This window comes from Tripterygium wilfordii, chromosome 12, assembly GCF_013401445.1.
Source record: "Tripterygium wilfordii isolate XIE 37 chromosome 12, ASM1340144v1, whole genome shotgun sequence".
Classification (NCBI taxonomy): Eukaryota; Viridiplantae; Streptophyta; class Magnoliopsida; order Celastrales; family Celastraceae; genus Tripterygium; species Tripterygium wilfordii.
The window spans coordinates 10,188,640-10,211,127 of NC_052243.1; the positions used below are offsets into that span (position 1 = coordinate 10,188,640).

Below are 22,488 nucleotides of genomic sequence, written 5' to 3' on the forward strand. Positions count from 1 at the left end.
ATACACTGAAAAAATTGAGTAAATGTAACCTGTGTCGAAGATAATGCTAGTTAGGGTCACCCAAATTTGTTTTTTGTCTTCAGAATTTTGAATATGATGTCTCTGCTTGTGGTCCATATATGCATGTCACCTTATGGACAAACTTTGTCTTTTTAAACCGTCCTTTTATGTTGTTCTGTTTTGGTGTTTAAACTACAGTCTTTATCATGACATGTGTTGCAGGTGTTATCGTTCAATATGAGTTCCGATAATCATAAAAAGGAATGTGATTGTTGTTCTGATCGTAGTGATGAGGTTGATGATGGCAAATTTGAGGAGTTGCTAGATGACTATATGACCAATAATGTATAAAAGGAAAAATACTAAAGACAATGAACAAAATAGTAAAGAAAGTGAAAGACTCGTGAAGAGTGTCAACGGCATAGTTGATGAGGAGAATGGAGATAATGAAGAGGATGAGGATAATAAAGAGGATGGAGATAATGTAGAAGAGGGAGAACAGGGAGATGACAATTCGAGCTTAGATACAGAAGACGATGATCCAGGCTTTAGGATGATTTATGAATATGATGAGCTTGATAGTATGGCCTCTTCTAATGATGAAAATGGAGTTAGAGTTTGTTGAAAAGAATGGTGAAAAAGGGATCAAGTTGTTGCTGTATTTTTTTGTTATAGAGTTGCAATTGTCCGGACACCACAAGTGGTCGTCCAGGTGTCCGAATAGTCGACGTTAAATCAATCTCGGAGATAGTTTTTATACATGGCTGTCCGGACAGCTGATGAGCACCAGCAGTTGTGACGAATTCCAGTCCAATTTGGTTTCGGGTTTTTGTAGTTCTTTTAGGTTTTAGGTCAACCAAAACTCTTCCATATAGTATAAATAGGTTATAGGTTGTAAACCCAAGGGGGAGAGAACACAAAACAAGAGTTAGACATATTATTCTTTTTGCGGCAACCCTTTGACAACTTTGGGGTTTTGTTCATCCGTTTTGTTTGGGAAGAGTGTGAGAGAGTTGGTTGTTATTCCAGGTGAGATTTTGGGTAATTGTTGGCATATAGAACTTGTCTCTTGGAATTCTTTGTAATCTTTTCATTCATATTGTTGGTTGCTATATTTGACGTAGCAAAGTTTGAAGGAGAGAATGGGTTTGGTCTATGGCGTGTGAAGATGCATGCGCTTCTGAGACAACAAGGGCGTGCGAAGATTTTGGATGCGGTAGAGGCAGCCAAGTTGACCAAGGAGCAAGTAACAGAGATAGAGGAAAAAGCTCACAGCTTGATCCAGTTGTCTCTTGCAGATGTGGTGTCATGTCCCAACCCTCAGAGCGTGAGAGAAAGAAAGAAATGACCCAACAATGCCACACACAAAGACAAATCAACAGAAAATCGGACAGCATCTCCCCATAAATTGGAGAATGCCACCTTGAGAATATAAAGAAAATCTCAACATAATATGATATTCAGACAACATCCAAACCAAAGCCCTCAGGCCCACAACCAACTCCATACAATCCAACACAGGAGTCCTAACCTTCCAGGACACCCTCCTGGTCCTCAAACTGAAATCCAGGAATACATGCTTACAATGCATAAACAATCAAATCAAACTAAACATGGCATAATTAATGGCCAAAATACATGTGAGTCAACAGTCCAAGCCACCACGGTCACACCCCCTTCTGCTGATGTGAAGAATCCACATTAGAAATAAACTTACATGAAAGGATAAAGATATAGAGGGTTTGAGTCGAATGCCCAATAGGGATATAAAGAGTATAAATAAATGTTGAAGTTTAAAGAAAGTAAATGCAGCACTATGTCAATGAGAAAATATGCACCCGGACCATCCAAGCGAACCTCCAAACTCACCTCCAATGATCAACCAGCAGCAACTCATCATTCTCGAGCATTTACAAGCACCAGAATATCAGGCACAAGAGTCCCAATCACGGGGAACCCTCTTGTCCTAATATCCTCTCAAGAGTCCCAATCACTTGACACCCTCTTGAGTCCATAATCACATATATCCGCACAAGAGACCCAATCACAAGGAACCCTCTTGGCCCAATATCACAAAAAACCCTCAATCCACCAACACCTAACGTGAAACACCTGAGTCCATACCCGATGATCCACTATGCCGCTAATAATGCACAAAAAGAATGCAATGTCCACATACATCAACATTTCATGAAGAACATTTCAAACATGTCAAACAAGCTTGACATTTCCAAGGTTTCATGTACAATGAATAATTAACTATAGATATAGCAAATAACAAGACTAAAATAGGGGCTCGGCTCTCTTTGGAACAAACAAAGAGTAGTCCAAATGAACTTACCAAACCAAACAAATAATATGCGATAACCAAGAGGGGAAAATTCAAGGCACTTTTACGAAATTTGAAGAATCCAACAAAAAAGGGGGAAAATCCCTACCTCGATACCAATCCAAAATACTACGCGTCTACCATATCACCTCGATCACCTATTACAATATACCAATATAATACTAGTCAACAATATTCACACTTACATGTTAGTCCAAACTACCATTTTGCCCTTCACCAAAATTACCAAAATATCCCTAGTCAACTCTAGTAAATTATGGTCGTTTACTTTGGTCAACCTATCCCATAATCAACATGTTTATATAAACATAGATTAACTAAATGTTATTTGCTATCATTATTAAATAAACAAACGATATTCAATCATCCAATTTACTCTAATTCAATTTCTAGTATTTCTAGATTAATCGGTTAATACGCAAGACTATCCAATACCCCTCAAACTCGTCCCCCACCAAAATATTCGAGTCCACTATTCGTGGTCTACCATTAGTATATTTATCATACTCAATAACCCAATTTATCAAAACTATACTCTGAATTAATATTTATATCTGTACGTATATGGTTTGCATACGCGTATTTCGACATAGTTTTGGTGGAGTCATATTTGTCAATCATAATTATGTATATATATATATATATTCCAATTACCCAAATTTCTTCTAAATACTAATTTCAACCTCTTAACAATTTGTACATTCAATTTAGTCCTTATTGAAAATTTCACTTTAATTCATTTTAAAAGTCGGGGTATTACATGTGGTGCTCAAGGAGGTCTTAGACGAAGGGATAGCCAAAGGGTTATGGGACGAGCTTGCGAGCTTGTATATGACGAAGTCTATCACTAACTGGTTGTATCTGAAACAACAGTTGTATACTCTTAAGATGGATCCAGGTATCTCTGTACTTAAACACCTTGATAATTTTAATCAGATTGTATTGGAGTTGAAGAATATGAAATTCAAGGTAGACGAAGAGGACCAAGCTCTTATTTTATTATGTTCATTGCCTCATCGTATAGTTCCTTTGTTAATTTCATGCTTTATGGATGGGATTCGATCAAATTGGTTGATGTTAAATCATCTTTGAACTCGGTGGAGTTAAGGACCAAGTTGAATGGCGAGGGTAGTGATCCGCAATCTGTAAGACTGTTTGTTAAAGGTGGTAGTGGTTCTAAGAAAGGCCATGGTAAATCTGAAAAAAGTGTCAAGTGCTTCTATTGTCATCAGTTTGGGCATATGAAATCAAATTGTCCAAAGCTCAAAGGTCACAAGCAAGCTACAAATGCCCAAACAAATCTTGGTGAAGAAGATTTGTGTGATGTTCTTTCTGTTCCAGGTCCACGTGTTCTCCCCAAAAAGGAGTGGAATCTGGATTCCAAAAGTGCTGTTCATGTGTCCCCTCATTGGGATTTGTTTACTACCTATGAGTCAGTCAAAGGTGGTAAAGTTTTGTTGGGCAACAATAAGCCTTGCAAGATTGTTGGAAAAGGCTCGGTTCTGATCAAACTGCATGGTGGAGCTGTTAGAACTTTGGATGGTGTTTATCATGTTCAAGCTTTAAAGAAAAACCTTGTATCGTTGAGTTGTCTTGATTCCATTGGCCACCGGTATTCTACTGAATGTGGAGTTTTGGAGGTCTGTAGGGGATCGGTGCATGTGATGACCGAAAAGAAGATTGATGGCCTTTATGTTCTTTAAGGTGGTGCGGTTGGTACCAAAGGTGTTTCAAGTGGTGTTTCAGGGTCTCATAAACTTGTGAAATTTTGGAGGAGACGTTCAGATTCTCAGAAGCAGGTGGAGCTTCCGATGAGAGAAACAGTTGGAGTGTCAAAGTGTACTCAACTTTAGTTTGTGGCCGAGAGTTCCTAAAGAATACAGGTCAATGGTTCTTTGATGGGAGGTATAGCTTCGAAGTCACTTGATAAGGCGGTGAATGTCGAGGCAAGTGAGGCTAGTCAGCAGGCTTTTATCACTATAGGTGAGGTTCTTGTATCGATTGGAGAGTCCAAAGATGTCTTGGGCGTCGTCAATTTTCGTCCCTAGAGAATGGGGGGCTTTGTGGAGAAGGCAACTGTTGGAGTGTTCACTTGGTTGAAGAGGTTACTTAGTTTTAAGTTTTCGGCTCTCTTACGTTTGTGTTCGGTTTATTTGTTGGTTCAGAGTTATTTGATTCATTTGTCACCAAGTTGGAAATTGTTGAAAATAATGGTGAAAAACGAATCAGGTTGCTGCAGTATTTTTCTGTTGCAGAGTTGCAACTGTCTGAACACTACATATGGTTGTCCGAATAGTCGATGTTAAATCAATCTCGGAGACAGTTTTTATACATGGCTGTCCGGACACCATAAGTGGTTGTCCCGACAGCTGACGAGCAGCAGCAGTTTTGACGAATTCCAGTCCAATTTGGTTTCAGGTTTTTTAGTTCTTTTAGGTTTTGGGTCGACCAAAACTCTTCCATATAGTATAAATAGGTTATATGTTATAAACCCTAGGGAAAGAGAACACAAAACAAGAGTTAGACATATTATTCTCTTTGCGACAACCCTTTGACAACTTTGGAGTTTTGTTTGGGAAGAGTGTGAGAGAGTTGGTTGTTATTCTGGTGAGATTTTGGGTAGTTATTGGCATAGAGAACTTGTCTCTTGGAATTCTTTGTAATCTTTTCGTCATATTAGTGGAACTTTCGTTGACTTTGCCCGAGGATTAGGTAATTTTCTAGACCTCGTTAAATTTGTGTCTTGCTCTTTTTCTTTATTTCATTTCTACATTATTGTTTTGTCAAATTGAGTCATTCTTATTCACAACAGAGTTCATAAGAAAAGTAATCAAAAGTTCAACCCTAATGATGTATCAACATAATGTTATGCCAACTAGTGGATCTAGTTTATGGTCTTGGGTGACTGGTGACGTGGTTCTCCCACCTAAAGCTAAGGTTGTCTTTGGGAGACCAAATATAAAAGAAGAAGATTAAAGCACGATGAGCCGAAGACTAAGAGCAAGCTTTGAAGACGGTATCCTAAGCTAAGGTGCATGAAATGTAAAAAATAAGGGCGTAACAAAAGGCTTACGTAGACTAGAAAATCAGGTAGTAGCCTATTACATTTTTTATGCATTATCCATTATATCAACAATATTAATTTTTTGACTCCTAGAGAACTGTTGGAGTCTCTGCCTCTATATTGTAACCTCTACAACTATAGAGCCTCTGTCAGAAGGAGTGTCATTGTTGGTACCTATACTCCAATTACGTCAAAAATGGCTGTGAAAAGACCAACAACAACTGAGATCTTAAGAGTTACAACCTTGGGTTCAAGATACGCATTCATGCTCAATGCAATGCAAGAATCAAGCAATCGTGCTTCAAAGGATGTTTGAATTTTGTTTCTGTGATGGGTTAATAAATGCTATTTTAATGAAGTGTTTGGTCATTTGGGTATGTTATGGTTCATAGTATGTTTTTTATTTCTGGAATAGTGTTTAATTTGACAATAGAAGACTTTTTTCAGACTTGATGAATATGGTATGTATGGATTGCTATTTGTTCGAATTGATTTTTATGCATTGTCTTTGTTTGAACTCAGTGTTCTAAGAATTTTTTATACAAAATCAATTTTTCAGTGATTATTTTATCACAATTAAGAAAAGATAACAAATGCAGTTAGTTGATCTCACAGCTGTCATGAGCATACTGTGCCACATGTAATTGAGAGAAATTCACATAATTTCCTCATATGCAATGTTAACAAATGCAGTTAGTTGATCTCACAGCTGTCATGAGCTTACTGTGCCACATGTAATTGAGAGAAAAATTCACATAATTTCCTCATATGCAATGTTAGTTGGAAAAGCGATTTTTTTTTACTTTGTTTTTTATCGTGGAACGACTCAATTCATCCAATGACAAGTTTGTTATGCTTAGAACGTAATGGACTGAGTTGTAACAAGACATATCTGTTAGTAATCAAAAGTAATATTTACTTTAATATTGAAATCACAAAGATTAAAATGGATAAACAAGGATAATAATATGAGACATATCGCATCATGCCTGGTGTGTTTGTGGCTAGGGATGGCAACAGGGCTAGGGCGGGTATGCCATCCCCATCCTCGTCCTCGAACCCTATCCCCGCCCCCTTGAGATTTGGGGATCCCCGACCCCGATGGGGACGAGGAACCCCCTAAACCATTATTGGAGCAGCCCCCACTATGGGACTTGGAGCATTTCCTGCTGATGGAGCAGCACCTACTGTTGGAGTAGTCCCAACTGATCGATTCTCATTCTCCATTACAATTCTGGAACATAAATCATGTGAAATAATTAAGTTAAAATATATCATTGTCAATTTGTCATGGCTACATGCTACTATTATTGTCTTGCAAATCGGAATACAAATGATTAAATGAAAAGCAAATCAGTAACCTAAATAGAGATAGGACCAACCGGGCAAGTAGCAGTCGCAGAACTTGAATAGAAAGAGACAGAGACGCTGAGTTGATGAATTGATTCGAGCATGAGAAACTCGAGTTATTGAGTATTTGACCTAGTCGACATCGCACAAGTCACAATTTGATTTCATTATTTCAATTTCCAACTCATCCGATTATGTAGAGTTTATAGTATACTTTACTTAATTACTTTTGATGAATTGAAATGAAGTATTGAGTATATAATTATATATAATATGGACTTGGAGAGCATATCATATTTTTCATTATGAAAAATATAAGAAGATAAGTATATTAAATACAAATTAATATTCCTATACATATGTACAGTATATTATATATTATATATCTATATAAATATAAATTCTCTTATGCAAACGTTCGCCATTTAATAACTTACGCACTCCACTCTTTTAAAGTGAAATGACAAGTGGGACCCACTGCTTTGGGTCCCACATGTTTTAAATCAATGGTTAGATTGAGGTGCATGAGTTAATATAACCTGCAGATGTCCGGATAAGAGAATTCATGTTTATATAAATATATATTTATTTATTAAAGTATTAAGTTCGGGTCGGGTTCAGGGTCGAGTATGGCATTACCATACCCTACCCGTCCCCACAACAATTTATTCGGGTGGCACCCGAACCCGTATCCGAAATTTCAGGTCCCAACCCAAAATTTTGGGTCGGATTCCCACGGGTCAGATTGCCATCCCTATTTGTGGTTGTGTGAGAGTGACATTTTCTACAGCTAAGGTTTTTTGTATAAACAATTTTGTTATAAAAAATACGAAAATGATATGTGTCCCTAATTTTCCCATCCCTAAACTTCCCTAATCTATGTGGCTGTACAGCTCAACATGCCACATAGATATCCAATTAAATAACCAAATTGTCAATTAAGTAAAAGATATAATTAATTCTGTAATTTCTGTTTCTCTCTCATCTTTTTTACTCTTGCAGTTCTTTTCTCTCTCTCCTTGGGCTTCCTTTTTTACTTTTGCAGCTCTTTTTCTTCTCTCACATTATAGCCGCAGGTCATCACACGATCTAGCTTTATCGGCTGCAACGTCCGAGAGCAAATCATTGAGAATGTGTTTGAGCATAATCATGTTGCGATCTTGTTAACGGTCATGGGGCTGCTTTGGCACTTTGACTTGAATCCACATGCTTCTGAGATTACTCGATCGAGGTGATGCAGGCCAAACCAATGGATACATGAAATTACGGAAGTCGCCACTAGTAAAAATCAATTTCGATGTTGTTGTTCAATAGACCACTCAAGCATAGAGAGACTCGGCAATCACCATCACTGCAATCAAGCACCTCACTTGATCAATCAAGGGAAATTGAACCGATTGTGGGCATGACTGGGTTTGTCAATTGGGCTATACGTGAAGTCTGTCCATAGAGTTCTAATAGTTTATCAAAGCAGTTTTTCCGTATGTGTTTAATGATGTGTGTTGAGTTAGCTGATAAAACTTACAAATACTAACAATATTTGCTATTTAAGCATTAGAATCAAACATTCATTCGCACTAAAACTAAACGCTTGACAACCATCAAACACCTTGTAACAACCAACGCCAAGTTTACTTGCCAGTGGCTTATTACATTGACAGTGTAATTAATTATATTCAAAGTGTAATAAGATCCTGCCAAGCTTACTAAGTCACCAATGTCAATTTTATGCACAAGCGTCTTATAATATTGACTGAGTAAAATTTATATATAAAGTGTAATAAGTCTCTCCAAACAAAATAAGCCAACACTGTCAAATTTACTCACGAGTGACTTATTACATTTGACAGTGTAATTAATTACATGGACAATGTAAATGGTTACATTCTCTAATTTGATAGTGTGATAAGCTACTCTCAAATTTGTTTGCAACGTGCAAAATGGAGAAAGTGTTTTAGTACGATGTCCCAATTGAAAAAAATGATATTTAGTTACGTTATTGCAACTAGACAATGTAATAAGACAATGTCCTTTTGGGATGCTTTGCCCTAAGTAGAGACAGTGTCTTATTATAGTGTCCCAATTGGACAGTGTAAATAATTTGATAGTGTAATAAGTCACTGTCAAGTTTTTTTGCATCGTCCAAAATGAGAAAAGTGTCTTAGTACGAGGTCTCAATTGAAAATTGATATTTAGTTACACCGTTGCAACTTGACAATGTAATGAGGCAATCCCCTTCTGGGATGCTCTGTCCCAAGTGGAGATTGTGTCTTATTATGTTGTTCCAATCGGGCATCGTAACTAGTTACATTGTCCCATTTAATAGTGTAACAATACACAACATAGTATGATGCAAATCAAGTCTGCAAAAGAGAAGTAACGTAGTCTGTGATGACAAAGCACTTGAGGTGGCCTGAATTCACAGGCCGTACAAACTCTCAACGAAGATTTGGAGCTTGAAATTAGGTTTTGTTGAAATTCGGAAGCACTTGTACAAGCAACAGGGATTTCGAGCACTTGTATGTGCGGTGGATTTCAAGCATGGGTGAGGGTTTGTACAAGCACCATGGATTTTCGGTATTTGCGGCGGATTTCGAGCTTCGTCAAGAAGAAGAAGATTTGGGAGGTGAGGGTTATTGAAATTCGAAATTATGTCTTTGTCGCCACTAGTTGCAAGTGAAATTAGGTTTTGTTTTTCTTTTTTTGAAATTGTCATGTCAGCTTGCAAATGTGGCATGCCACATCAGTTATGTAAGTTTATGGATGTATTATTTATGGATGTGTAGTGCTTCCCTAAAAAATATTAGTCTCATGTAATTTTAACTCAACATTTCATTTTGCCTTAACAGGCCAGATCTTGACCCATTTCTACAACGAAAAGGCACTAAAAAAACTCAGAAAGCCCAGATCGTTTCCACCATTAATTTCGATTCGATATAGGACCGTACTTTCATAATGCTTATTCGATTTGCAGGTGATGTATATTCTCAAATGGATTTGGATAAATAAACCCCCTATTTTAAACCCCTCCCCTAGGTTGTCATGTCATGTCTCCTCTTTTCTTTTTCTTTTTTTTTTAATATATGTCATCTCACTCACATACACATATATACAGATATATACATAAATATATATATATATATATATATATATATATATATATATATATATATATATATATATATATACACATTTATTAATTTAAATGCTTTGATTAAGATTTTCTGTTTGGTTTTTTTAATTATTATTTTTCTTTTTAATTTTTTTTAAAGAAAAGAGAAATTATACTTTTTTGATATTAATTTCATAATTTTGTAAGACATAGACAATAATTTATTCAAGCACATGAATAAAAGTTTCGGATGAAGATTTGATGAATCCATATGAGTGCATGTACGCATCTAATCGTTCCGCATACGGAGTCGCCCATGCAGCTGCACAAGCATGCCTACAGTGAACCCATTCAAGTGTGATGGGAGGCATTGGATAATTCATTGTCAAACCAACTTTGACGTAGTGATTACCATTTACGTGCCCTATAGCGATGGCAACGCGTTGATAGGGTGATGGAGGAGCTGCACGTAGTGGTAGATATGTCCAACTCTCTGCATGATGAAGAACATGCAATATCACATTGTATGCAGAAGCAATCAATAGACCCATGTCTGGCATTGTCATCCAGTGCTCAAATGGTGCTGCAACATCATTTTGAAAAAAGTTTAGTGAGTGCTTAACACTGTATGCCCTCTCTTCACCACCAAGTATTTCAACATATTGTTTCCAAAATGCGTCCAACTCTGCCATCAGGTTATACCGAACATTGGTGGCTTGCATTCCAAACTCTGCCATCAGGTTATACCGAACACCGTAGTCCACATGCAGTAAAATGCATTCCAAACTCTATTGTCTTGCATTGATGGCTTGCATTTGGTTAAAATACTTTGATAGATTTGTCATCTACAGAGTAGTTTCAAAGCCTCGGGAAATACATTAGCATAGGCTTTCTATCCATAACGATGGAGAGGGTTATCCGTAACGATAACCCTCTCTATTTACACTGAGTATTTGCAAAAAAACAACAATAACAATATAATTTACATCAGTATATGTATTTACCTGTTCACTTGAACAACTTGACAAGTGGTAGTCGAAAATATCACTCAAGTAATCCATATCCACAATTGGTTCACTCTCTTTTTATCTCAAAGATTGACTACTTTGAGTCTCTCTCTCGTTTTTCTCTCACACACTACTACTATCTCTTGCAACTTCTTAAAATACTCTGCGAACTCTTCTCAATTTATAGATTTCTTACGTATTACTTGCATTGAATGCATGCATTTCTTTCGACCGTTCATATCTTAGCTTTGTCAAACAAAGATTTTAACCAAGACTTGGCTCCACACGCATGCAAGATCATGATTATATACATGTATGTCTCTTCTTTTTTTTGTCTTTTCTTCATTTAATGTACATGTGTACACATATATGTATATGTACACGCCAACAGAGAATATATTCTCTGTTGGCGTGTACATATACATATATGTGTACACATGTACAGACAGAATATATTCTTTGTCTACAAACATAATATATTCTCTATTCAAGACATAGACAGAGAATATATCACTCTAAACTCGTGCAGATATAAATGATGAATGGATCAACATTTCACATGCTGCAGGATTCAAACCAAAAATAATAAAATGTATCTTTTATTTACATAAAAATTAAAAGGGATAATAATAATTTAATAAAAAACCAAAAATATTAATCAAAATCAAAGCATTTAAATTAATAAAAAAATTGGGTGAAAAAAAATACAATCAAGAATGTGATATTTTTCTTTAATATATATATATATAATATATATATATATATATATATGTTTAGTATATGTGTGTGTATATATATATCTATATATATATGTCATCCCGCCCAACTCCCGTAACAGTATAAGATAGTAAGTAAGGGCATGTAACAGTATTGGTCTTTTTAGTTGTCTCCATAGTGAGAGTATCAGTATAAGTGGAAGTCTCTTTCTCCTCGGTCTGAGATTCCTTGGATGTGGGGCTAGGTGATTTCAGATAGCTTTCTAAGGGGTCAAAGAAGTGACTAAGCAAAGCAGGTGAGACGGAGAGATGACATTGACATTTATTTTTTTTATTTTTTTATATGTGAGATAAGGTAAAGACAATGACATGACAATTCATGATAACTAGAGTTTAAGAGAGGAGGGTTTAAAATAGAGAGGGTTATAATAATGCTACCCTTCTCAAATCCATGTTCCGGAAAGACAAAGAGGAGAGCGATTGTGAATACCGGGAATCTAATGAAAAGAAAAACCAGATTAAAGAAAAAGCAAAGAGGGGAAGCGAGCGAAAAGAAAGAATCTCAGTTCCGATCAAATAGTACGTTTTGGGAATTCAAATCTTTTCTTATTATTTCGATTCATTTCTTTTTAAATATTCCTCTTCAAGGCACATGAAATGCTAATTTGCTCATATTTGTTCCAATATAATTAACGTTTAAGGTTTGGAGCTCATATTCATTCCACTATAATTAATGTATAGGGTTTGGAGCTCATACACATAATATAATTACCGTTCAAAATTTGGAGCTCATATTCGGATTTCTTAGAATTACTAAATCCTAGCTTTGTTTTTCGTTTCACTCTAAAGCAAAGCGTTTAGGCTTGTATCTGGAGTCCCTTTTGGCAGTTCCACCACGAATTTGTTCCAATGTACTTACAAGGCATTTGGTTGGCATTTTGGAGGAGGAATGAGGCTGGCCGATGGTGAGAATCACTCATTACCTCGTTTGGTTGAGTTTGGGAGGGTGGAATCTCAAACTCATCCCACTCTCATTCCCTCCTTATGGAGATTAGCTAAGCTCATTAAGCTCATTAAAATGATGAGCTTGGCTAATCTCATAAGGAAGAATGAGTTTGACACTCGAAAAACTATTATATCCCTTAAGAAGTAATCACAACCATTAAATTAATCTACTCCTATTTTCTTTTTATGTACAAAAAATTGGGTAATATAAAAATTGTGCAATTAAAATTCTAACACTCATACTCACTTTTCATTTCATACCAAACATAGTAATGTTGATCTCATACTCACCGCACACTCGTCTCACACTCACACTCACTGGATTAACAACCAAATGCCCCGTTAAGGTTTACGTTTTGGAGCTCAAATTCGTTTTAATATAATTAAGATTTAAGTTCGGAGAAGATTTTGAGTCAAATTTTTATTAGAATGTTTTAAACCCTCCCTCCTCAATGCTAACACCCCTACCAAACATAACTAAATTACATGTCCCTTGGGGGACATAAGCTTGACTTCACCATCACAAACACAAATACTCAACAAACTATGATACAATCAAGCTTATCTTTTTTTTAAAAAAAAAAAAAACCCTAGAATGCAATGAAATCTTCAATTCGAAACTACTTATCTTATACATTGGTAATTACTCATGCCATCAAGACTTGGTCACAACAATAACAGTAACAAGGCCCCCTCACAGGGTCGGGGACATACATGGCTGTTTCAAGGAATTAAATTTGTGACTTCTAGGTTGCACCCCTACATCTCTACCACTAGGTCACATCCTCACATGTTTATCGCTCAATATATTACCGGGAAAACACCTTGAGGTGCAAAAAGGAAATGTTTCGCCAACCACTAGGAACTGTGGAAGAAACTGAATCCAACTTTGACATGGCACAGAGTACTACAGGCCAAACAACTGTCATCTTCACCAATGATTAGATGGAGGGAACCATTTCCAGAGCAGGTAATGCTTTGTTCTCACAATTAATGCAAATAAGCCATAGCACGGAATATGCAGCAACGCCGTCACTAAGTACCTGCAAATTAACAATCCCATGCATTATCAGAGAGGGTAGAGCAAAAATGAGTAAAGATGGTCCAGACTAGACATATGGAGCGCATAAAGTAACAGATGTTTGAAGTAACTTACCATAATGGAGCATATGGGGATGATAAGTCAAGGAATGGGTAAGGCCACCTGTAACCGAGAAAAATGATAACTACTCGATGCTCAAACCGAATTCCTAAGATGTTGAAAGCCAAATTGAAAAAAAAAGAAATTACCTAATTGAGACACAAGCATGAAGAATCCACTGGAAAATGGTGAAAGCACTCGTCCACAAGACAAAGTAAGCAAATCGAAACCAAGGGAAGGGCTGAAAGGGAGTTGAGGGCATTAATTTCAGAACAGTTACAGAAGGAAACAGCAGAAAAATAGGTGCTAGGAAAGAAATTAACTGATACAAATTACCAGGCAATTCAAAACTGTATCGCCGAGGATTAAGACAGCATTGAGCGTATGCATATTCACTGTCATCTGATATAAAGGGGAAAACAGGGGGGTTATTCCAATGCAGTGTATCACAAGCAACGATATCAACAAGACATTGAATATTTATAACAAGGATAAATAAAAATTAGATAATATAAACATCAAAAAAACAAGATTTACGATTAAAAATGATTGGCATGATTATGACATGTTGAATGATCTCAATCACAAAAGACAGACTAAAAGAACATTTTATCACTACTAGATGCTTCTAGAGCGAGGAGCAGTGCAATTAAGACCTAAGGCATTTTTCATGAAATCCAGTCTTTTGCTATCATAAAAACTTTTGCATGTAGAACTACAAAAGGAGAATCAAGTGAAGGCATTGATAAACTCTGAAGGAATTGCATTGGATCATCAGTTATAACACCAGGTAATAACCAAACTGAGTATCCTACAAAGGAGGGATGAAAAGAAAACACGTCACATACCAATATGATATCCCAGAATTAATAATGGCCCGGAATGTATAAGAGCTAGTCTAAGCAGTAAGCACTGATTCAAGTAAGTGCTAAACGTAAAAGCTGGATAGAAACCTAAGTATAGTAGAAATTGAAGAGCATTCTACTGAATATAAAAGCATCGAATAAAATGGACATAAACTAAGAGCACTCAAAATGAGTCAAAAGACAAATGGACAGAACCCCTGATAATGACCTATAAGAGGGAAAAAAAACAGATATCAAGAACATTAAAAGCACCATCATTCTTACTCTCGGAGTCCAATCAGATGCCAAGGAGCTAGAGTGTTTCAGGAGCCCCAACGTCAAGTCACACATATGCATACGGTACAATTGCAGATACATTTTCTGCCTAAGTAGAACTTGGCAATGCGAGCTTCCAAAAGAATAGTGCAGTTAATAAGTGATCCAATTCAGGATGGTCATGACTAGATGACATCATCAGCAGCACGTTGACCAACTCCCAGTCATTAAAGAAAATAGTACAGTAGTCTTGCACTTCAATACAACACAAAGACATTTCGAAATAACTAAATAAATAAAAGATGAATTTTCTAGTTGCGCCATGTAATAAAGCAAGAAATGAACATCATGATTGGTTTCTAACAAACTTTCAAAAATGATACTCACACACTCAACAATAAGCAACAAACACTAAAACAAATATAAATTGAGGGCTAATTTAGAGCATAGGTTACTTACGAAACTCAGATCATAATCTTTGATTGTAAGAAATGGATATATAATTGACCAATATATGCAATCTGTTAGCATCACTGCCCCGGCACTTGTCTGTTTACAGTAAATCAAATAGAGGGCATACATAAGTGACCTGTGAATGTGATTAACCAAAAAAAATGACATGGGAAATACGAATTTTGATGTAGGAATGCAATGTAATGGATAGTTTGGATGAGAGACCACATGCCACATTTTAAGAATGAAGATCCCAGTTCAGTAGATCAGGAACCATCAAGTGGTTGATTTCTGTATGCTCTTTAGAGACATTCCTCTGTCCACGAACTACAGTAGGGTTCGCCAGACATGTATCTTTTACTGACACAGAACTGCTTATTGAAAAAAAATAAAAGAGTGGAAGGCAAGGAATAAAATTCCAGCAATAAGAAGCTGGAAGGCAAGAAGAACTATGATGGAAACTCATTAATGAAAAACCACGTGACTTCTTATTGCAAAACCTGTTGATTGCAGCTTCCAAGTCTCTCTATTACAGTGAACCTACTACTTAAATTGGCAACTTATTAATGGTCAACTACATGTCTTTACAAGCAAAATGTGTTTATTACATTTATAGACTCTCCATCACAGTGAACAAGCCACTTGAAATTGGATCTACCTGGAATATAACTTGAAAGACATAACTTGAAGTCCGTATTGCTTGAGAAACATGGATTTCTTCATCCTTCCTCACTTCAGGTACATCTGTTCTTTCCTGGCATGTCAATGGTGTGTAGTATCCTTGCTCTGCATCTATGCTGACATGGTGTTCATTAAGATCCCTGCTGCTTATTTTGTGATACTGGAAACAGCCATAAATGGAAAGCAGTGCCCCAAGCTAAAAAGGAAAGTTTTAAGTCATAATGACATTGTGATATTGTCAGCAGAGATCAAAGAATAAGATGAAGGAACATCTATGCATCCACAAAATGGAAATGTTTTATTCAAGCAGAGTAAGCATGTGCAATTATTAAGCAAACAGAATACATGTGAGTTTGTTTGTGTGAAATAGGAAGTTTTGGCAGAAGGGTTTAAGAGAGGGATCTCGAATAATACCCCAAAATATATGGTAACCAAAGTAAAAGTCCACCTGCAAAGCACCCCAAAATCATCATAACTTCAAATTAGGAGGAAAAGAGGGGAAAAAAAAAGAAGAAGAGCATTTCACGGTCAACTAGGGATCCAGAATCAAACAGTCTACTAGCCAAATGATAGGAAAATATTCAAAGCACGGAAGAGCAACAAACTCACATTAAGCTAGTGATTAGTCAACTTCAATATCAAATGGAAGAAAAAGGCAGTGTAAAATAAGAATCACAAAGATAGGAAGCTGAATTGAGAATCTCAAAATGACCCTATTAGATGACCAACTAAGACTAAGAAAAGAACCAAGAGCTGAATATTTTCCTAATTAAATACTACTACATGATGATGGTGAGTCTAGGGATAAGAGGTAGCTCACTGGGTATAATAGAAAAATATGCTCGGTGCGCTAATTAGAACTTTGTCGACGAGTGATGCAAAAAGCCAACAGAACGAAATGACTCGGAAAGCTAACAACCAAATGGGGTGAATTCCCCTTAGACAAGGCCTCCATGCTTCATCAATATGCAAAGCATTAATTGCTTCTTGCTGAGCTTTTCCCTGCTCAGATTTCCGATGGTTCTGACCTTCATATTTCCCTATTACAAACAACGCTAAAATGGTAGGTGTAAGAACCCATATTGCACATAGCAAGAACCTCCAGTTCAACCAATAACTCAGGGCTGTCATATCTGCACTAACAATAAGTTGCATCCTGCAGAGATATAACAGAGTCAATCTAGATTCATCGATCATAGACCTCTTTAGTATTTAGTTTCACATTGTTATGCGAGGAACAATAGAAGGACTAAGAACTAATATTGAACACAGTGAAATATTAGTCCATAGAACTTTCTTCCTGTATTTTATATTCTGAATTTCCGATGAAACAAAAATGCCTTAACATTAATATTTAATGCAACCAATTCCTCCATGAAGTGATTGAATCCATCATGCCATATGCCCAAGAATTTCGATATAAGCAACGTGATTAAGATAGCCAATGCAAAACGTCTGTTGCAGCATAATCAAAAGCAAAATCAAAACATATGCCAAATACCCAAACAGGATAATTTCTTAAAGCAATGATAAACTACACAATTTCATCATTCGATTATATTTATATCCAGACCCATTATATATTTCAAGATTTTATGCTCTCTCTTTCCTTCATTTCCTCACAAACAAAATAGATATGTACAGGAAAGGAAAAAGGAAAGAAAGAGAAGGGTTACTTACAGAGCATACATATATGCAAATGTTAATTGGGTCTACGATTTGGAAATTAAGATAAAGGGGCTATGTCCGAAATTCTTTACAGGGGCCGTCATTTAGTGAACAAGAAAATCAAAATCATGCCTGTAAATTTCTCATGGGAAAGTCTTCGGTTAGGTTTTCTTCTTCAGCGGGACGATAGATGTGGAATTGGGTGTAAAGATTTGAGTGAAGAGGAGAAAAACATGGGTTTGCTTATCCATTGCATCCGCCTCTACCCAGTATCTCCGGGCGATAGACTTGCACTGATGTCATGAGGGACCCTTGGAGTTCGGTGCATTGTTCTTCACTTCTTCTCCTCCTTTTCTTTATTATCTTTTAATAGAAAATATATTTGTCTTTTTTTAAATGTTTCTCTTGAACAAATTTTCATAACATCCCAAATAAACTTCCTCTAAATTATATAATATAATAATTAAGACTTCGTTTGGAGCTCTGTATAAAATAATATAATTTTACTATTCAATGTATAAGTTAATCATTGCATAAGTGAATGTATAATTTAATCATATGTAGTGTTTGAAAAAAAACTGTTATTAGGCTTGTATAGTATGATTCTTATACAATACAATATTTGGTTTATGGTTAGACAAAATGATCGTATAAGATATGGGGTAATATGTTTGAAGTTTGAACTATCCTCAACTAAAACAATTACTATTTTTAAATTATTTTTTTCTTTATCATTTTTTATGAAAAATTAAAGATAAGAAATCGTTAGATTTTTGTGACTAGTGTCGCTAAATTTTTTTTAAAAAAAGTATGCAATGTATAAAATGGTAAGTGGATAGGTTTTTTTTGTTGAGAGGGTGTTTTTGTCATTTGTCATGTTATTTTTTATTCTATATGCTACGTATAAAATTAAAACAAGTTGGAGGTGTTTTAATATTATATGACATGCATTGTATAAGAGTCTCATTTTGTACAACATTATACTATCCTAAGTTTTTTAAAAACTACCAAACACCCGATAATTTCATTAAAGGATAATTTTATACTATACGGAGTCTTATCCTCTATTCCAAATGGACCCTAATAGCTTTATATTTTTTATAAAACTATATAAATATTGAGTTAAATCCGTGTAACTCACGGGTACAAAATTATTTTATGATAAGAAAATCACAAGAAAATTATTTACTTAGTTATCTGTTTATTCTCTTTTGCGCTGGACATGAGATGAGCCATTTCTGGCAATTAGGGATAGGAATGTTTGTGTTGTTGATGATGATGATTCAATTAAAATTATCAATGTGTTGTTGTACCGTTGTTTTAGATACAATTTATTCGTGAGAGACTTCGTCATATACAAGCTTTTTAACTTGTCTCATAACCCCTTAGTTGTTTCTTTGTCTGCGACCTCCCTGAGCACCGCATCCACAAGAGATAATTGAATCACACTATGCGTCTTCTTGTCCATCTCTATTACCGTCTCTTTAGACAATTTGGTTGTCTCTCTTCTGCAACCAAAATTTTCGCCAAACCTTGTCATAAAATTGCGTGTATCTTGATATGCCACGACCTAAAACCATTTTCTTCATCAAACTTTTCAATCTCAAATTTTAAGCTATTGAACGTTCATTCCGATACCAATTGTTGTGAATTAAAGACAAAATTCATATGTAGAAAAATATGTGGAAACAAAATAAAAGGAAGATACAAGATTTAACGAGGTTTGGAATAACTTGCCACGTCCTCGAGCAAAAAACGACGAAGAATTCTACTAATATAAAGAAGATTACAAAAGAGATGAGTTCTTGAACTCAAAAACTAATCCAAAATCCATTTCTTTGGACTCTGACACCACACCTCAAACTCTTCTATCTAGCATTCTAAAAGATTCTGTCTCACCTCTTAGAAAGTTGCACAAACCTAAAATCTTATAGGTTACACAAAACGTAAGAGAAGGAGACCCAAATTCCAACTCAAAACCTAATAAAATTCTGATTTTATTATTAAAAAAAGCAAGACACGTGGCTTCTTCGAGGAATGGCAATATAGTCTAATGTGAAAATTTAATTTTGAGTCGAAAACTCCACGGCAATGTCTTTGTGCATTTGTTTAGTTGATTGATTTTTTGATAGAATAATTCATCTTAAGACATGAGTCTATTGGACTCCGTCTTAGATAGGGATGGCAACGGGGCGGGGCGGGGGCAGATCATGGCTGCCTCGCCCCCGCCCCGCACCTCAATGGGAGCCCCCCGCCCCGCCCCGCACATCGGGGAAACTCTTTCCCCCCGCCCTGCCCTGTTACAATCCGCGGGTCTCTGCCCTGATCAAGGGCCACACAAATCCGTCCGAACTCGACCCGACCCGACCCGACGTAACATATACAAATAATGAAATAAACACCTAAAGTCTTCAATAAACATACAATCAAAATTACTACAATCCAAGCATCCAAAATAATCATCATACTACTTAATCCAAGTATCCAAAATAAACTTACAATCAAAGTTACTACAATCATCCAAAGTCCAAACTACTTAATCCAAGCATCCAAAATAAATATTCAAACAAAACTACTACAAATATCCAAAGTTCAAACTACTTAATTCAAGCATCCAAAATAAACTACTACAATCAAAGTTACATAATCCAAGCATACAAAATATACAAGTTCAATTAAATTAAAGTTACATCACCCAAAGTCCCAAACATCCAAAATAGATAAGTTCAAGTCTTCAAGACAATCAAATAACATCCACAAGCATCAAAAAAAATCAACCAAGCATGGTTACATCACTAGCTTCTCCTTCTTCATCATTACAATCATCAAGAATATTTTGAATTGTGCTTCCATCCATTGGTAGTTTTTTTGATGAAGAACCTAACACCAAAAACATATTACAAAATAAGATAAACTCAAATAAATAACTTCCAACTAATTTACATATTAATTTTACATACCTCTATTTGTAGAGATTTCATTCCATAGCCAATTTTGAGCACACATCAATGCCTCTACGGTCTTCGCATGAAGTTTATTATGGTGTGGACTCAACAATCAACCACTAGTGTTGAATGCAGACTCTGAAGCAACCGTAGAAACTGGAATGGCAAGAATATCCCGTGCAATACGTTGCAAAGTGGGATACCTGGGTCCATTAGTTTTCCACCAAGCCAAGATATCAAAATCATTAGACCGAGGCAATACATCATCCTCAAGATAGTAGTCCAGCTGCATTTTCACATTTCCAATTGTACCCTTTTTTCTACTATTAACAAATTGGTCAAAACTTGCAAGAGAGTCTTTCTTGACCACATTTATAATACCAGATGATGTTTCAGAAGAGTCACCATCCTTGTCCATATTTTGGGAACTATATTCACGCATCAAATCCTCACAAGTTCCCTTAATCATCCTAATTTGATCATCTCCCTTACCATAAATCATAGGAAAGTAGAATTCCAACAACATCATCTTATATCTAGGATCTAGGACAGTTGCAATACCCATGATCCCACTAATGACAACTATTACAGCATTAGGACTCAAACACCACTCCATCAATGCTATTTTAATTTCACAAACTTTTGGAAAATAAGAATTAGCGGTAGGATATGTGGTACCTGAGAACAATTCAGTCACATTGAAGAACAACTCTAGCTTCTTGCAAATATTTTCTACAACCTCCCATTCTTCCTCGCTTGGCATGCAATCATAGGATGAGTCACATTGTTTTAAGCGAAAGAAAACATCCTTGTACATTATAGCAGTAGACAACATCATATATGTGGAGTTCCACCGAGTCTTACAATCAAGTATCAATTCTTTATCTTTTCCCATATGTAACTGTAGTGCTGTCTCTTTAAATTTTTGTCTTCTCTTTGTCGATGTTGTCCAGAAAACAACACTATCCCGAATTTTTTCAATTGCTCCCTTTATTACATCCAACCCATCCTGGCCAGCGACGCAGCGAGACTACGAGAGTGAGGGTTTGTCGGTTTGGGGACTTTAGGGTTGTTATTTGTTAAGGTCACGACTCACATTGTCTCTTACTCTTAGTCAATACTCAATAGCCACTTACTGTTAGGTGAGCTGGCAGTGAGTTAATTGAATTAATTCATAATTAGATTTAAAATAATGACTTAATACTAATAAGTATTGATTTTTAATTTTATATTACCACTTAGGTCAGTTAGGTGAGTGAATGAGTGATGTTTTGATTTTAAATTTTAATTAATGAATTAATGACTTAAGGTTTAGAGATTATTTATATTGGGTTAAAATTAGGATTTAGGGTTTAGTGATTAGGTTTAGGGTTTATGGATTATTTAGGGCTTAGGGTTTAGTGTTTAGGGATTATTTATATTGGATTAAAACTAGGGTTTACTGGTTTAGTGCTTAGGTTTAGGATTTAGGGTTTGGTGCTTAGCTTTAGGGTTTATGCATTTTTTAGTGCTTAGATTTAAGGTTCATGGATTTTTTTTAGTGTTTAGGGTTTACGGATTTTTGTATTGGATTAAAACTAGGGTTTAGGGTTTATGGATTATTTAGTTCTTAGGGCTTATGGATTATTTATATTGGATTAAGACTAGGGTTTAGGGTTTTAGGGATTATTTATATTGGATTAAAACTAAGCATTCAAATGTCTATTTTAACAATATTAGTTTATTACTATATTAGAATGTGTTCAAATCAAGTCAATTTTAAGTTAGGTTAGGGTTTAGGGATCTTAAATTATTTTTTATCAACATCAATTCAATTGAATTAAGAGTAGACCATATTTAATTTAAGAATTTTTTTGAAAAAAAACTACATTAAAA

The 22,488-nt window shown here is 35.8% G+C and overlaps 1 protein-coding gene across 2 annotated transcripts; it reads right to left on the reverse strand.

The window, feature by feature from the left end:
* Window positions 1–13,205: 13,205 nt before the first annotated feature.
* On the reverse strand, window positions 13,206–18,030 carry LOC120010053. Of its 2 annotated transcripts, none has more exons than XM_038860736.1 (9): window positions 17,681–18,030; window positions 16,821–17,156; window positions 16,415–16,448; window positions 15,978–16,196; window positions 15,326–15,415; window positions 14,082–14,147; window positions 13,895–13,986; window positions 13,761–13,808; window positions 13,206–13,647 (listed from the first exon to the last, which is right to left on the reverse strand). In XM_038860736.1, the coding sequence occupies exons 1-9, from the start codon at window positions 17,689–17,691 to the stop codon at window positions 13,536–13,538; spliced, it is 1,008 nt and encodes a 335-aa protein (XP_038716664.1). In that variant the 5' UTR covers window positions 17,692–18,030; the 3' UTR covers window positions 13,206–13,535. The 2 variants fall into 2 exon arrangements, with proteins under 2 accessions (XP_038716664.1, XP_038716665.1); XM_038860737.1 differs by having other exon boundaries at window positions 17,801–18,029.
* Window positions 18,031–22,488: the final 4,458 nt, after the last annotated feature.